Here is an 18,700-nt window from a genome sequence, read left to right as displayed (position 1 = left end):
CCTCGCCAGCGGAGGTAACTATCGAGGTGCAAGATCGGAATTGCAAAGCGGACGGCGGATCCCGTAGAAAGAGAGAAAGAGGGAGAAAAAGAAAGAGAAGGAGGGGGAGAGAGAGAGAGACTCTCGCGCGATGCGATCTTTACCCCGATATACGGAGAAATTCCGGGAAGAGGTACTTTAACGACTTCCAAACAAGATCTATGGAAGACCCTCGGTGACCTTCGTTACCATTACTTTCCGCGTGGTGTACGTCTCGCGGTCGGTCGTTACACCGTCGTGGTTACTTCGACGTCTTCCGAGAGTGAGAAGCGGTCATCGTTAGCGAGGATCGTCGATTATTAGAATCCTCAATTATTAACGTGATTTTCCGATCAAACGCCCGCTCGGAGGGGAATGGTAAAATTAATAAACAAAAAGAGAAAAAAGAACAATCGGTCATGAAATCGATACATACGCGCTCTTCGACACATTCTGCGTTTTTAGTATGCAACTCCATGCACGATGGCTGTTTAATTGCCATTCCTATGCATTCTAACGCACTGCGATCTAACATTGGACAACGCTTTCATCGATGGCGGTGGTGTTGACAATTCTATGCTATGGATATCATCGACGCTGTCCAGTAAATCTATTCTGTAACTTCTTAACGACAATATCACTAGCATGATGTGTCGTTGCGCAATTCTTCTACTATGTATTATAACGTAACGATAACATCACTGTCATTAAAAGTTACAGAATAGGCCTACAGGCCTATCGATACCGGAAGTCTCTATAGTAAGAGTCTAGAAACCGCCGACTTTTTTACTAATTGATACAGTTTTTTATTTAAAAAAAATTGTGAATGTGTGTGAGGATTATAATAAAGAGATTCTATAAAATTCTAGAGACTCGTCTGAAGAAGAAATCGCTATTTTATAATGGAAGGTGAATTTTGAATTTAAGAATAAATTTTTTAAAAAATAAAGAGATCTATTTTTGCCAATAGTATTGCAAATAAATGTATTAGGAAGGTTTCTTTGGAGATTAACTTGAGCTGAATAGACACTTTTAATATAAGTAAAATAAACGCTATGTTTTATAAAAAATAAAACGTATTTAGACTTTTACTTGAGAGGCTCTAATTTCAATCAATTAAAGTGAATATTCTATATCCACTAACTGAAATGATTCACAACTATGTTTAAACCTTATCCACTAACCATAATATTTTTTGACGCATGAACCAAAAATCCTCATTCCACTAATTTACGGGTAATTAAAATCGCAAATAATATTTCAATCTGCCATATTAAGATTTATTTTAATTATTATTTTTATTGCAATTAATTGTAGTAAGTAAATTCCTTTCGGAAATGACTGACCATTTTTAACAGTTTGATAAACTCTCAACTTCATTGTGTCTAAATTGTTCTAGCGAATACACACATCAGATTTACTCTTCAATTTGGAGTGGAAATATTTATTCGATAATGCAGAGTGAAAAATTAATTCTACAAAAGCGACAGATCGTTCACTTGACTCGGTGGTCACTCTACTTCTCGAGTAAAATTTTACTTTAAGAAATTTAGAGAGTAACATTGCGCTGGGTGCACAACGAGCATAAAGTAGCACCTCGTCCTCGCGACAGAGCGGCGTTTCCTATCGACGTTCGCCAAACGGTTCTTCAGCCTTCTAGCAATTTTTATCGCCGGCGTCCGGGGCCGTAAAAATACGTCGGCGCTCGGTAACATACGTAGCGCTCGTCGCGACCGCATAATACTCTTCCACATAGCGCACGCACGGGGTGTTCACGCGCGTAAACGAGCGCGTCCGCTCTCCCCCCCTCTTGTCAAGCAGGTGAGAGAGGAGAGAAGTCCTCTCCTCCTACAAGAGCGATTTGTATGCGGCGGCCCACCTCGTCGGGAAAGAGGAGAAGCGGCTATAAACAACGCGACGTACCACCAATACCTAGATGGAATCACGGCAGAAGCTGGCGCACGCATACACGCGCTCAAAATACGCAACGCGTGCGCGCGCGCGCGCGCGTTCATCGGGACAGGCTCAGATAGTGGAGATGGGTGCCCGGCTAAAGGGACAGACAGGACACGGACACACAACTCCGCCCATCGTATCCACCGGAAGCATATATCGCGTCTGCTGCATTCGATATGACCGCTCTCGAAACTTGCCGCGACGTTACGGTCATCCCGACGCATCCCCATCCCTTCGGCCGGCTGACCGGTCGACCGCCTTTCGAATGCACGAATCTCCCTACATTAATGAATGTCCCAATGGGGTTGCATGCGTCTGTCTTATCGCTCATGTCTTGATGAAATACTATTTTTTATGTGCAGCATTATAACCTCAAGTTAATTCAAGTTAATTGCGAGGTGAATATTCTTACTTAGGGTAATTATTGGAAGTTAACTTTACCATATCACCATAGCGACAATACAAAATAGCGACTTCCGATACATCGAATTTCAATGTCGTCTCGCTATAAATCTAAAGTTTTATTTGCGGTGAGAGATTGAGACTTCTATATGTCATTATGTACTTCTTATGTATAAGGGTCATTTTCACTAATTCTGATCAAGTTAATGGACGATTAAAAATAGTCAACTGAAATTTAGGGTTAAGTATGACAAAAACTCGTGACCATTAGAATTTCACTTCATCTTCTATATAATTTTTAGAAGATAAAAACAATCGTGACTCAATTAAAATTTTGCATGCTCTTTAATAGTCTTTTCTTTAACAGTTTGAAAACTACGATATTTGCGTATTCAAGAGAGATATGGGTTCCCGAAGCGAACCTCGCGGAATATCGTTCTTGTTTCGTCTTCGATCTAACAAGGAAGTCAGCGTGTAAGTATCCTAAAAGCGCTCGTAAATTCTCGCCTCTGCCGACAGAAATCTAGCCGCTCGGCCAGGAGAGCCTCGGCTCGAGTATTTTCCGCATAATCGATAGTCGCAGGTACGTAACGACGTACCACACAGGGGGGAGGGGTGACTCCGACGGTAATTTAATCGCCTTCGTGTTAAGGCTCCGAGATCGCGTTGCGCCCAAGTTATTGCACCGCTCGTGCCGGATAACTCAAACATCGCTGCAACTTAATCGTCACGTCTCGCGTCGAAAACTGCACTGCTTCTTATCGACGATGTCCGTGGGGACGATTGAGAGAAAAAGAAGAGAAAGAGAGAAATTCATTGCATATAAAAAGAAAAATTCTCTAGAATGAACAGTAGCGCTTTGAGTGAATAAAATGGAGACGATATCTAATTAAATAAGAATAAGCAACAAAATGTGGTAAACTAAGAATATGAAAAGTAACAATAGCGTTTAAGCTACAAAATTGTTGTTGAATAATATAGCATATTAATAGTTTACAAAACTCGTATAATTGTTACTTATGTAGTTGCCATGTCTTTTTCTTTAACAAAGGGATATCTGATTCCTTCTGACTTATCGATTTTGATAACTTTTTTATGAGTACTCCAAAGAAGTTTCCTTGCAAAGCCATTCGATGTATTTCTTCGAATTTGCAGAGAAAAATATTTATAAAGTTTAACGCAAACATACGCGCAAATATTTATATTATTCAACTGATTCCAGTGATTTGTAGCGGTACTGCGCGCAGTCGAATATGAAGTGGTCGCGTAGCTTGCAGGAAGCCGATTATGGCACACCTGGACTCTTGCTGAACGTTCCAAGCGTGCCATAATCAGCTTCTAGCAAACTAACGACCGCTCCATTTTTGACTAGCGGGAAGCACTTAGACTCACGCTGAAGACTCGAGTTCGAGTCCCGTATCTTACAGATTTTTTTCTCTTTTTCTTTATATATATAGAAGTATTAAATATTAAAAATAGTATTAAAAAAAATATTATAAAAAATACTATTCAAAAATATTATAAAAAATAGTATAAAATTTTATAAATACCATCGCTATTTTCTAATTTATTGCTATTATAATTGTTAATTATTAATTATATTATTAATACAATTGTTTTCTTTGTCTTTTTTCCACAATAATTTAGATTTTGATATTTTACGAAGAAATAGCAATAAATTATAAAGTAGCAATTATATTTACAAAATATATTTAACACTTCCCTATATATATATAAAAAAGAAAAAAAATCAATAAGGGAGGGACTCGAGTTTTCAGCGTAAGAATCTAAGTGTTTCTAACTATGCCTCTACAAATCACTAAGATTAATTAAACAATATGAATATTTGTAATGCGCGTTTGCGTTAAGCTTTATGAATTCTTTTGTTTGCAAATTCCGAGAAGTGCATTGAATGAATTTGCAATAAAACTTCATTGGATGAAGACTACTTTAAAAAACTTTTATCAAAATCGACGAGTCAGAGTAAGTGATGTCTTCATGTGAGTGTTCTTCCATATTTTATTGAAATTTTTTACTCATAATTTCTTTTTTTAATTGAAAAGAGGAGCAGGACCAATCTTTATGATATCATAAATGAAATTACGACAAAAATTTTGCCAGTTCTATGAATCTCGCTAAAATAAAAAACAAATCCTGCGTGTATATAACAAGATTGTTAATTGAGGCGGTAAATAACGATGAAGCTTTGGGAGGGGAAATAATTTCCTCAAATGAAATTTTAACGACTTAAAGTTATTCTGACGTATGCGCCGATAATATTCGTCATCGTTGAGAGTGAATCTAAACGCCGGTTAAGTGCAACAGGAAACTTTAAGAAATATGGGGCAAACGTAACCTACTAAAAAGAAAAGAAGGAGAAAGGGCGAGAGGAGTTTCTCGTCGACACTTGCCAACTTTGTGGCGCATGTGAGCCCGAGGTTCGAGGCTCAAGTTAAATTCAAGTGGCTTACGATCCTCACGAAGCGGTGCAGCAAGTTATCGACGTTCGAGGTTTCGCTCCTAAAGCTTGGTCTCTCTTCTTCCAGGAAATATCGCGAGTGTAACATTTCGTCGGATTCAACACGATTTTTCTGTTGGTTCCAGTAAACCGGTCTCTCACCAGAAAGAATCGATCTCGAGCTCCTCGTTGGGAAATACAACTAATTTCGCAAAGAATCGTAAACGATTTCCTGCGAGTAGTCTACTCACCTCTGAGTGCCTTCATGTGTGCTACCGCCATCCGCAGGATAGTAAGCTTGTCGGGTTTCCGGGCCAATGCTGAACAGGTTGGCACCATGTCGGACAGCTCGGTGATGTAGGCGGTCATCTTGTTCCGCCGCCGCCGCTCGATTTCGCAATGATTCTCCCTGCAGTAAGTCGCAAGACAAAACCGAGGTAATTGCATAGTTCGAGGAACCGGTGCGGTTTCTACCGCGACGCTAAAAACGGCGCGAACAACAACGCGCGCTTGTGGAACTCGATGGCGGAACAACCGAGGGACAGGAGGTTTCTTGCGCGTTTTGCGCGAGAGGCGACAGTCGCGGGGAATAGCGTGAAATAACAGTCGCGGCACGGTGTTCGGTGTATTTAATGCCGGCTCCCGTGATTTACATAATCGCCTACTTCTCATCGGACGGTCAGTATTAACTCGGAGTGTCTCGACGTCGTGTTCCACAATTTGAATATTAATAAACAATATTGTGCAATATATATACACAATACAATTATTAATTACATATACATACACATACAATTATTAATTAAAGAAAATTGGCGGATGCTTGTCGTGTGCTTGTACATTGGTTTGAACTGAAAAAGGAAGATCCTTTTTCTTAACAGCTGTAGATTTTTAGTTGTTAATTAGAAAATATTAATATATTATCGCTTGCGACTGACTTCAGCTTATTGGCCACTTCAATGAGAAAATTTACTACAGGCACGTGGTCAGGTCTCAAGGAATGTCGTGGGTCACATTATAGCTACATATTGGGTTGGTGCAAAAGATTTGTCACTTTTCTATTAATTTCTCGTAGGAAAAATTTGAATATTAAAATAGAAAGTCCGAGACGCGCGCGAACTTTCAAAATTTTTTAGCCGAGAGCTAAATAAATAAACTTTTGTTTTCCTTATTTGTCCGTTATATTTGTCGCGCGGCAATTAAGATTTCACACAGAATACGCAAAGTGGAATTAATTCGGTCACGGGCGTCGTCGGCGTCCATGATCGATTCGGCCGATAAATTCTCGAGTAGTCCATCTAGCCGGGGGAGGATATCGGGCGAGACCACAATTTGAGGCCTCCCCTGTTATTACGCTACCAGAGGGTAACCGCCGCGGATAACGGCCAGGCACGTCCCTTTACTTCGACGGCGAGCTGCGTAATCGTCGGTGCGCAAATCGTAAATTTAATGGCATTTAATTCGCGACAATTTTCCAGGAAACTTCGCGAAGAAAGGGAGATTCCGCACGCAACACGTAACTCGGATCCACTTCGATCCTTCATGATGCGCAAATCGAGCACCGGTTAATTCGTTATCGACACCACGACTCGAAGAGACCGTCAATTTCGCGAAGTGAATCGCACCATTTCTCGTCTATTTCGCGATCTTTTCCGTGTACTCTGTACACATTGAAAAACATCACTCTACTTTGATAAGAAAAATTATTGTTTACTTTCCTCCTTTTAAGTAAAAAAAAACTGGGACAAGATGTTATATTTTTCAAGTTATAACTTCTCAAACAACTAATTGATTGAACAAACGTAATATATCTAGCTATATGTATCTAATTACAATATATAGATACTTTTTGCGTATCTCTATTTGTAACTAGTTCTTTTTTATTACGAATCTGTGTTTAAAATTTCATTTTATATAAAAATACAATTTTTATGATTTTACGATATATTAAGTCATTAAATACGAAATGTCCGATTTTGAATGAAAAGTTTGGTTTATTATATTTCAAACAAAAATAATTAATTAAAGTATGTGCCTAAATTATCGACACAATTTTGTCATCTTAACGGTAGCTTGTTTATGCTGGCAAAGAAGCCTGGAGATATTGGAGATATTGATGCATAGTTTGAGATGTAACCGCCTCCATTATAGCTTTCAATTTCTTATTATCCACCTTGGTCTCAGGTAGCCCACGTGGCTCATTTTCGAGATTAAAATCGCTAAAACGAAACTTCTCAAACCATCGACGTACTGTACGTTTCATTAGCTATATCCTCGCCAAACACTTCGTTGAGATTGTTGTAAAAAAGATAATTACAAACATGCGTATAACCTTGCGTGCGTATATACTTTTATAAAAAAAAAAAAAAAAAAAAAAAAAAACAAGAATTGTGAAAGTGAAATGTCAGAAATATCGACTGTCAAACTTAGCACTTAAAGAAATCAGGCATTTCATATTTAATGACCTAATATAAGCTTACTATATACTCGAAACAAGTAGCATTTACTTGAATGTGCGCATCTATTTTTTATGTATATACTTCATTACCAATCAACTTCCTCTTATCTCGCGGTGTGATGAATGAATCGGTAGCGCAAATCGATATTCGCAAAGCTGAAAGTAATATATAAGCTCGGATGCATAACGTAAACGTTTACTTTACTTTATAGTTTCAAGTATACATAATTTGCAGCTACTTTACGCGATATAATCAGTATATCCAGTCAGGTGGTGACTACAGAAGTAGCTTTCCGCTAAAATTATTATCTCGTTCTACCGCTATCCTGCTGGAACAGTTGGAACTGTTGTATCAATAGGCAAGTTCCTTATTGAATCGAACAATTTGATTGCTGTCCATTTCACAGGCTGAATACGTTCCCGCCGTGAATTGGTTAAGAAGAAAGAGAGAGGCTAGTTCGCGAAATGATGAAAAAATTTGTTCGTTTCGCGAAATGGGTAGTTTCACGATCAGGCTGTCGATATCCCACTCGAATGTATAGAGAGGAAGGCGAGTGCGAGATTAAAATTTGATATCGACACGCTGATTGGTTTGCTGCTAACTTTTTTTTGGTGTCTACTCGCCGCGACTGGGTAGCCGCGATATGAAATATTGCAAAATAAAATTGATCCGTTCGTAGGCACCCCTCGCCGACAGCGAGTCTGTGCGAGACGGGTCGCTCAGTATTACGCTTATATTTCGAAAATTGATTTCCAATCTAATAAATTTCAATCGCGAGTATGCGAAGGCCGCGGAAATCCGTAATTCAACATCGATAAATATATTCAGTCTACTTTTGAATTACGGATGCAAAATTTGTGGTTGCTCTCTTTGAACAATTTGATGCGATTACATTCGATAATCTCATCATTGAACAATAATTTAAATCATTGATGTTTATTTAAATCACTGAACAATAATTTAAATAAGCATAGGCAATACAAATCATACCACTACATTACATATAATATAATAATTTATAACATTTTTAGACAGTAAAATAATAGGTCTAATAAAATTCGTGAAAACTCATAATTCAACATTAATGAATATATTCAGATTATCACTAAATTCTGTTTGCAAAATTTACAGTTGCCCTTTCTGATCAATTTAGAGTTGATGCGATTACATTCAATAATTTTATCATCGAACAATAATATAAGTAAGTATAGGGGGATTAGTTGGCTATCGAGGTAAATTGGCAAAATCGATTTCTGCTGTTTTTAACAGATTTCAGAGTCAAGCAAGCAAGGATTTCAAAGCCATCTTTGACATGTTTAAAAATCTTGCTTACTTAGAAGTTTGTTAGAAAATAACAGAAATGACTACCGAGGTAAGTTTTGCCAACTTTCTTCGGTAGTTAACTAGTCCTGGTCTTCCCTATTCTCTAAATTTTTTGAAATGAAATCTTACTAAAAATGAGTGAAAAGAAGCAATATTTTCATTAGAAACGACAATGAAGATATTGCTATTCGAAATCGCAAGAGCGAATGTTTCACTTCAAATGAGTGAATGTGTCAATCGATTGAACATGTTCATATGATAGTAGAGTACATAAGATCGCTTTTTAATTTTGAGTGAAAATATTCACTTGTCGATTTAGAGTGGAGATTCACACTCTACAAGAATGAAAAATTACTCAAGTGACTCTACTTTGTTGTGGTGATCATGAGTGAATTTCTCGAGTGAAATTTTATTTCAAGAACTTTAAAAAGCAGGCAGTACGAATCATCATTTTGAGTATTAATTATAAGTGTAATGTCTGAAAAAAGTAACGCATGAAATTTTCATTTTATTATGTGACAGATTTAATTTTGAAGATAAGAACGTCGCCAGAGAACTGTGGTCTCTAACTTGTTTAGCAAACAACGTTTACAAATTTCTATCAAAGAGTTCTAAAGGTTAAATGGAACTTTCTTTAATTAATTCTTTAGCAAGCTATACGTTCTTTGAGCGACATAAATTACTCATAGTCTATATAGATAACATCACATACATAGTTTAGGTTGTCTAAATTTAAACGCTCAACCTTGATAATTTCTAACATGTGTCGGTAATAAAATAATAGGTTGAGGAAGAAAGAAAAGGTAAAATCACCGAGTCAATGCGAGTCGCCCTTCGCGTCTCTCTCTCTCTTTCTCCCTTCTTCTGTTTCATTATACGATTCGGTACAATTTTTTCGCCGGACCGCGCGCGCTGGCGGTCGTTATCATTATTATTATCTCGTCCCGGGGACCAAGGGGATCCGTAACGCTCGACGACGTCGTGGATCGCCCTGGCGCAGAGGTCCGCTATTTAAAAGAGGCCACGGTGCTTAAAGCGCAAGTATAAAGCGGAGTATGCACCGCGCGGCATGGCGAGCAAGAGAGAACAAGGAGGGAAGAGTGGAAAGGCGGGCGGAGGGGCGGAGGAGGAACGCGATCCGTGGAGAGGAGGACGGAGAGAACTCCTGGGTCAGAGGTCAGACGCTCCGAAGTTGCCCGCTCGCTCCGTGGGTCCAGCTCCGTGTACCGGGGCATACCGGGTGTCCTGATACTCCCGCACACGGATGTCCGTGGAAGCGCGAGCGAGCTCTCGTCTGACCCGATCTGACCCGAGGTCGCGATACGATAAATTAACACTCTTACTGTGTAATAATCTCTACCGCGCCGCGTTCCTCGTGGTTCCGTGTGCTTTCCAAGAGTTGAACCGTAGAACAATCTTTTCATTTTTTTTTTCTCTTATTCCCTCGATCGGATGCGGTAACTTCTTTCGACGTAAAAGTCGTTCGCCTCTCTTTAGCCGAGGATGCTTGAAAGGGTCTAACGGATCTTGCGATGCAAAAAAGCCACAGTGTTTTTGCAACTGGCAGGGATGATTATTTAAAGCAACCACAATGAGCCGAGGCACCGCATTTACCACGCTATTTGATACACAGGGGTCGTCGGATGCTGCGGCGAGCGACACGGTATAAAAGTGCCTGACCCTTGGGCCGGAGGTCAACATTAACCCCGTGACACCGGTCGCGTTGCTTGAAAAAGAGGATACTAGTTGAAGGTTGAGGTAATAGATCTCTCATCCGCCGTGACTCCGTTTCAAGTGCAAAACGCAAATGCAAAGCGAGAGGAACTTCGAGCTGCTAGATAAAACGGAACGCACTGTCTGCGCGTCGTAGACACGCGATTTATTTGCCATTCGCGTTAATTAATCAGCAGTGAAAGGCGATGGCGATGGGTGAGTCACCGAAACACGCCGGTGATTTATAGCGCGACGAACATGGGTGAATACAGACTTGCAGAATGCTCAGTAATTGATACGAATAAAAAAAATGATAAGACGGTCTTAATTGTCATTTAAGGACAGAATAAGTTCCATTTCTTTACATAAATTTGTCGATCGAATATTAAAAAGAACTATGAACGCTAATATCAGCAACAAACATCATAGTTTTAAAGCAAAATTAGATGTATCTAAATTAAAAAGAAAAATAATTAGAAAAATAAATGAAAAAACAAGGTAACAAGGTAAACAAGGTTAAGTATTTTATTGAGTATTTTTTCACATTAAACATTTTTGTTTTTATTTACCTTGTTCCTTTCCTTTATTTTGTTTGACTGAACATCTCAAGGACTTTAATGTCTTTTACTGAATTTCTTTGTGAGAGAAGTCGAGTCTAAATAGCTTCAGGAGTATGTAGCTCATGTGTTTTTTTTAGTATTTATCTTGAAAAGAACAATGGATACAAAATCCAGCTCTTTCAAGACATATATATTTTCCCATAAGTTTCATTAAAATCGGAATAATATTACAGTTAAAAGATAGAAAAAAACTAATTTAGTAGTAGCAAAGTAAATTTTTGAGCTTCTTGAAATTTTGTATTAGTATTCTCCATCGTGATTAAATTGTGTTAAACGACATCTTATTGGCTAAAATGTAGTTTCTCGCAAGTGTATCATATTCGGATAATAAAAGTAATTTTCATTCATAAAATGATTGAAATCGAGGCGGGCGAGATAAAGTTGGTTCATAATTAGAGGTCGGTAGGAAGATTTCTCGCGGAGACTGGAACTACTAATCAGGATACATATTTCATGTAGTTTTCTTATCCTGCTGGCCGACTTGCCTCTGTACCGGAGGAAGATGGCCACGTTGCAGCGTGTTCATATTTCGGTTATTACATAATAAAATATACGGTTTACGAGATCGTTGCGGATATAAACACATAGAAAAAGGTTGTCTCTATCATGTTTGTACAGTCAGTCACAACAAAAGTTGTAACATTTTGAAACATAGGACAACTAGCCCCAGTACTCCTTACTCGTATCAGTTACTGAATATTCTGCGTAATCGTATTAAATAAAGGAACAAGGCAGATAAAAGCAAAAATGCTGCTCTGTTTCTTTACATATATGAAACAAATACTCATTGTAATCGAATGAATTCATTCGCCAAAAATCTATCTTCTCTTTCGACACTTGTATCGATGTTGCTGAAATGTTCAATTTCTAACTGGTGTGTCGGAAAATTTTGGGAAGTTCCAAACTAAAGTTTTTCACATCTTTGACATAGTTAAACGTCAGCATGTCCTTCGTATACCCGACTATCATTTTCTACTTTCTCAAAGAAGAGAAAAAAGAAGATCGATCGGGATCTAGTGTGTCGATTTAGAAATACATCAAATTGCCCCGTATTTAAGGATACTTACGGCGTCGCGATAGGCAGTTTGCTCTGAATACTTTTCGAGTAGGGCAAACCGGAGCTAGACGTCCTATATTTTAGAATTTTGAAATTAAAATTTCTCAGACAACTAATTGTTGTGACTGACTACATAAATATGATAAAAGTAACTTTCTTTCACGTATTAATGTCCGCCACGACCTGTATTTTATCTGTGTAACCGTGTATTTTGTTTTGTAACAACCAAAACATGCAGCAACATAACTATCTTGTCCAGGTTTGGTTGCCCAGTAGCGCAAAGTAAAGGAGGCCATAAAATGTATCCTGATTAGTAGTCTTTGCAAGAGGTCTTCACAGCCCTCCTGCCGGCCTCTAATTATGGGCCAACTTTACCTCGTCCACCAATATATTTCAATCATTTTATGAATAAAAATTGCATTTATTACCAGAAACAGTATATCATACACTTACAAGAAATTTCACTCTAATTAGTAATATATCATTCAATTTTATTCAATTGCGATAATATAAAATTTATTTTACTATTACCACATCAGTCTTTTATATTTCTTAATTGTAATATTCCGATTTTAATCAAACTCAGAGAAAGGTATTTATGTTCTCTCTCGCGATGTTGCATCCACTACCTTTCTTCAAAATAAATACTAAAAAAAGCACATGAATAAAAAAAGCACATATTCCTGGGACCATAGTCCTGGTCTTCTCGACATCGTTCGACTTCAACACGCCTTTAGATCTCGACATCGTGTCGATTATCGATGACTAGAAGGTTGCCTCTCGAATCGTCGCTGTACGTTTTACGTAACGTCTCATAATGGGACTTATGATACGATTTACAACGTTTGTTCTCTCGCTAGTCTAACGACACTCCCTTACTGCATATCCGACATTCCCTGGGGCTCGTACGCATGAATTTATAGACCGGCAAAGTTGTACACAGATCGCCGTTACTCAATCGCACAATTTAACGTTACGATTCGCTCCTCGTGAGAGTACGCGGCGCGGCCTTATCGTGTGCCGCATTGATGTGCATGATATTATAGATCGGCCGGTAAATAATACTTCTGCTGCCCGTATGAGAGTGACAGAGGAATTTAAGAATAATAAACGGATGTGAATTATCCGTCGGTATTGTCTCGATTGCTAAAACGAATGGAGAGGGACAGCGAGGCGGATACCGATGTTACACTACGTAAATGTAACTTGACTGCATTGTTTGCGATCGAAGGTAAACTCGAATAAGGCAACTTCCACTACTTCGCGTTTGTATCTTGTTCGGTGGACCCGAGTCCACATTTGGAATTCGATATTCCTCCCAACATCGACGCGATCTTTATCCTTCGCATGTTTGAAGCATAGGATCTTCAAAATTCGGATTCTAATAAAATATTCTTGTCATATCGTCATAGAATGATAAGAGATTCACTTTTTGAAATAAATTTTTTAATTTTTTAACATTAGATTTACAAACATCAATTAGATTTAAATTTCATGTGAAAATATTTATGTGACGGTTTAAAGCGGAGAATTCATTTTATACGAGTAAAAAATCACTCGAATCCGAGTGACTCATTTTACTTTTCGAATTAAATTTTATTTCGAAAAATTTAGTATCATATGCAACGTAAGAGGTGAAAAACGTCAAATAAATTTTAATTGCGGTTGTGTGGAGCTTTTTTACGCGCAGTCGAAAGATCAGCGTTGGCAACAATCCCCGTTAGAGTGTCCTAACGTGGATTCTCCCGTACGTTCGTCGCTCGCGTTACTGCGACTTATTACGCCAAAGAAGAAGTCTTTTAATTAATTGGCCTATGAGAGCAATCTGTGCGACGATCTGCGTCATGCGGCGAGGCACCGCCGGTTTTCCTTGTACGACGTTTAAGGCACGTGCTTTTCACTTCGGTGCGAGATAATCTCTTCCCTCCGTTTAGGGCCTTACGGTGACTCTGAGTCGCGCGAGTAACATCCTACTGCAAACTTTTGCCAACTGCGAAGGCTCAGCATCATGATCGTTCGCCACGTCCGATTACCGCTCCGAGGAAGGCTCTTTCCCTCTCCCTCTCCCTCTCTCTCTCTCTCTCTCTCTCGGGATATCTTCGGAGTATATTTAAAGATTTCGACGAGAGATTACTTTCGAAAGAAAGTTACTGATACTGTTATTAGCAAATATATGCACAAATTTGACAATTTTTACAGTACCATCAGTCAAATAAAATCTTAGTAATTAAGTGTTTTTAATATATATCTAGTTCAATTCTAATAACATTTATTTTCAACATTCTTTGGTCTAGACTGCCAAATGCAGAAGTAATGACAATTTTAGCGACAAAGCTATCAGCATGTTACTAAAACAAGTCACTTTTGCCATTTCTTTTCTACAAAGTGTTGAAAATAAATGTCAATAACATTTTTCATCCCAAAATAACAAATTTAAAATTAACTCTTTAAGACCTAGTGTACATAATTATTCACTTTGGACCCTAAATTTTTATATTAGCAAAGTAATGATTTCGTTGATATAATACTATTGATCCATTCTAGATAGAGAGAAAAAATAGACTTGTATTCTTCATCCCAAACCATGCAACTGTTGATATTTGAAATTGTCTAGTTTTTCATGGGAAAAAGTAAGCAAATTTTATTCCCTTGATTTTGTAATATTAAATCTACAAGATTGGCGTTTTTATATTCATTGTTATGGTTATAAAATTTATTGAATTTTGTAACTGAGATAACACGTGCATTTTTTAAGAGGAAAAATTTTTACTCGAGCGGAATCGATGTTTCTGAATCTCAAAGGACTTAGTACTCAATACACGTTAATATTTCGACACGATTCAATATCTATGCAAAATGTGACGATATTTTGTGTGTAAATTAGCGTTTAAAATATTAAAAGCAACATCTATTCGAAAGTGTCGCTACTGAGGATTCTGTAAATTGTCGAAGAGCGTAGGCGGCGGCGACTGTAAACACGTGGGAGAGGAAGTAAAAAGGAATTATGGGGAAGCTGTCGGAGGAGGGCTGTGACAACGCGGTGCCGCAATAAATCCGGCTACGGTCGTCGTTTATAACGCATGTGTCCGGTGAACGTTGCGCTTTTGCGATTACTCGTTCACGGCAGTAAATACGTTGGGCGGAAATTTATGGGCTGGCGCGCTGCCGTTTCACGCGCGATTATAACGTCTTCGTTTGGGGATGATTTAAGCAACGTCCGTCGCGAACGTGGTGCGTCGTTAACGCTCGCTGGTCTCGTACCTGGCGTGAAACGTGAGGAAATTGGGGCGAAGACCGACTATCACGCGATTTCACAAATTTGTTTTACTCGTCATTAACTAACCGCCTGATGAATACGGAATAAAGTAAAAGTCTCGTTTCTCTCAAGGTTCACTATACATAATTTTCACTCTTTCCTCTTTCCTCTCTTTTTTTTCAATTAACAAGAAATTTCGTAGCAAAAATTCAGCTCAGACGAAGTTGGTGCGTACTATCCACGAAGCCAATTGCGAGGGATCAAGTTCTTTGACGAAAGGTCGACCAGCGTTACCAGCGGAAGGGGATTGAAGAGAACGACGATGCACGAGACGGAAGAGGGCGTTCCTCCTTTTTGGGTGGCATGCGACGGGACGAGAGCGACGACAACGTTATTTCGTGGTTATCGCGGCGCCAAAAGTGCCGGTGCTTGTATTAATGCTGAGAAAATACGAGACACAGGGGTTGGAGTAACAGCTCGGTGAGAGGCGGGAAAAAGGAAAACGAGACGAGAAGGAACAGACAGCCGAGAGTTGCGCGTCTTGCGGCAGGAGGCAGTAATTGCGTTATTAACTTAAAAGTGAGGTTCTCGAGAGAGAACCGGGGGCGAGAAAGGAAGAGAGACAACGACGAGAAAGGTAGAATGAAGGGGAGGGGGAGAGAGAGAGAGAGAGAGAGAGAGAGAGGGAGGAGGGAAGGGGAAGAGAAAGAACGCGCGACATCAGAATGTTGCCGGTTGGTCTTCGCGTATTTTTTCGCGGCACCGTATATATACCTGCGAAACGACAGCGCGGACACGGAATTGCAGGTGAACTACCACGAATCCACCCGGCGGCACGCGATGAGAGACCACGGATAAGATGTCGTTATTGCCATTACGGCGGATCAACAGTCAGTCCTCGGATTGGCCGGCGTTAAAAAGTAACAGGGTATTCTCTTTCTCTCTTTCTTTCTTTCTTTCTTTTCCTCTCTTCAGACAAATGCAATCGATTTAACCGAGACGAGAATTTCTGTGTTCGAATCACGTGACGTTGGAAAGTAATCGTAACTCGCGTTATCAATAAGGCGATATGAATTGCGGCTGAACGCGTTAAGAGATAGCGCAATGTTTGGAGTTTGATTGGGATCGATTCTCCAAAATAATTAGAAGTGTATATGTTTAAAAAATGCGATTTCAAATAAAAATCTCAAAATTTCTCCAATATTCCTTCTGATCTTCATTTTGCATTACAATTGAACAAAACATATGCTGACCTTAATTAATTTCATTATCCAGTAAAATATTCAAAGTTTTTAATCCTACAATCCTAAACTTGGGTAAAATTTATTCAGCTTTTCAAACGTTACCATTCCTTGTGTATGTTTTGTATATTTTAAAGTTCGACTATAATGAAAAATAGTATAAATTACTATAGAAATAATAAATTTGACCAACTATCTGATATATAATATGAAAAATATTTAAATAATCATAATAATTTCGTAGTGAAGAACCAAATCTGCATAAAATTTTTAAACAAATATGTAGTAATGTCGATCATAAATTTGTATAGTTCAAGATTACAAAAATTTTTATGTAATTTTTACTGCAATATTTTCTTCGTGTACAATATTTCTGTTTTGATTCTAGCCGGAGAAGCCATGCGTTTGGGACAAGAATAAAATTTCTAATCGGTAGCGTGGTGAGATAATCAATTTGTCAAATTTGGGCATTGTAATTGGAATCTATCTGGAAAAAATTTAGAAAATTTCTGTGCGGGACGTGGACGACGTAAATTCAATCTCTATTTAGAACGAAACGATATAATAGCGAAGTCGCGTACTCGTCTTTCGTATGTTACCTATGACCGGCTTTGCACCATGATTACATCAGGTAGAAGAACCCACCATGGACCTAGGCCTTAATAGAGACGTAACGCCATACACAGTCACGTTACACAAAGCATGGGGCTGAGTCACGACCGATCAATGTTATACGCGGTAGGTTCAACCTCCAAAGTGTTTTTGTTCTCTTCGTCTATTGATAAGTCAATCAATCGACACCGATCCTCTCTGCCCGATTCTTATGAGTACGGAGCATCGAGATTAGATTCTACACTGAGAGAAAAAATATCTAAGAAATAAAACAATACCTATTCGGTAGACAACATATTTACTAATGTAAAATATTTTTCAAATATGAAAATACATTTTTTAAAAAACCTTTAATATAGCTTTTCACGAAAGCCAATGTTCATTTCATTTGAATAAAAGAATTTAGATTTAAGTATGTTACTAGTACTCGCTGAATAAATATTTGTCTGTATTTTAGATATTTTTTCAGTGTAATTAGCGAAATGCAACGTTGTAATATTTACGTTAACTCTAACAGTGAGTAATCCCACAGAGATTTGAATATCTATGAGATACTCATTGTCGTTAGCAGCGTTATATAGCGTTTTTTCATTTTAAGAGTTCGCACTCTGAAACCCTAATGCGGCGGATAAAAGATTTGAATTTAAAATAAAGTTACAGTTGATTAATTATGAGGACCCTAAATTAATTTGTATACTTAATATCATTAGAATTGGTCAACAGTGCCATGGTTGGAGTAAATTTTCTCGATTTAATAGCAATATTATTTCGTTTGTTTTTCTTTCTTGTATTTGGTTGAAACATTTCGTGAACATTTTAGTTCACTTCTTCAGGGAGCAAAGCGACCTAAAATATTTTAATAGCAATATTATTGAAACTATGTATGATGTATTAGTTTCAACAATATAGCTGTTAAATCACAAGAAGATTAACTCCAATTGATATAATATTCTTTTCTCCGATATACAATCTGAATTTATTTCATTCTCTGATACTCAACGTTGTATAATTTTACGGCTAAAACCAGTAGATTCTCGTTGCGGAAAAAATTTCAAGAATTCAGAAGGAAGCGCGCGAATTTTTTGGAGACACGTCCAATGTATTCTGGTATATTTTTTACAGCGGACACACGAAGACACAGATTCCTACGAGGATTTTGACGTAGATTTTTATTCGTGCCGTCGTGGGAGTCGCCATGTTTTATATGTATGTTATGCATCTCACGTTGTACATTATTTTCCGGCTTTTGTCCGGCGAATTTAATGCCGTGGCAGCCGAAATATCTCGGAAGGGAATCAAAGTACCGTGTCTTTCGCTATACGCGGACTTGAAGGACGCTACGGTGCGCGTATAAGTACCTTATGTTCCCACGCTGGAGCAGCCTCGAGGGCTTCCCATTCCGCTATCGGCTCCTCACATTGCCCGGTATCATGTAGGTATGTATGTACCTTCGTACTCTTGAGAAGGGGCATGTACAGGGTGTACCGGTAAAACATATTGGGCCGCGGTTTCGTGAGGCGAATTAACGACGTCGGGTAAGAAGGCGAGAGAGAGAGAGAGAGAGAGAGAGAGAGAGAGAGAGAGA

At 38.5% G+C, this 18,700-nt stretch overlaps 1 protein-coding gene across 7 annotated transcripts in view; it reads right to left on the bottom strand.

Moving 5' to 3' along the window:
- LOC116848340 (aryl hydrocarbon receptor nuclear translocator homolog) overlaps positions 1–18,700 on the bottom strand; it is a 54,151-nt gene that overhangs the window by 10,852 nt on the left and 24,599 nt on the right. For 5 of the 7 annotated variants that reach the window (XR_004378945.1, XM_032824301.1, XM_032824300.1 and 2 more), the window contains one exon: positions 5,086–5,261. Coding sequence is in view for 6 of the 7 variants with exons in the window: in XM_032824301.1 (XP_032680192.1) it covers positions 5,086–5,261 (176 nt within the window). In the remaining variant the exon portion in view is untranslated. The remainder of the gene's footprint in view (positions 1–5,085; positions 5,262–18,700) is intronic. The other 2 variants (XM_032824302.1, XM_032824298.1) reach the window with 1 other exon arrangement.

Source organism: Odontomachus brunneus, unplaced genomic scaffold (assembly GCF_010583005.1).
Source record: "Odontomachus brunneus isolate Ranch 3 - 2012 unplaced genomic scaffold, Obru_v1 Obru_scaffold_093, whole genome shotgun sequence".
Lineage (NCBI taxonomy): Eukaryota > Metazoa > Arthropoda > Insecta > Hymenoptera > Formicidae > Odontomachus > Odontomachus brunneus.
The sequence above is the reverse complement of the archived record's forward strand: the minus strand, read 5'-3'. Positions and strand labels throughout refer to the sequence as shown.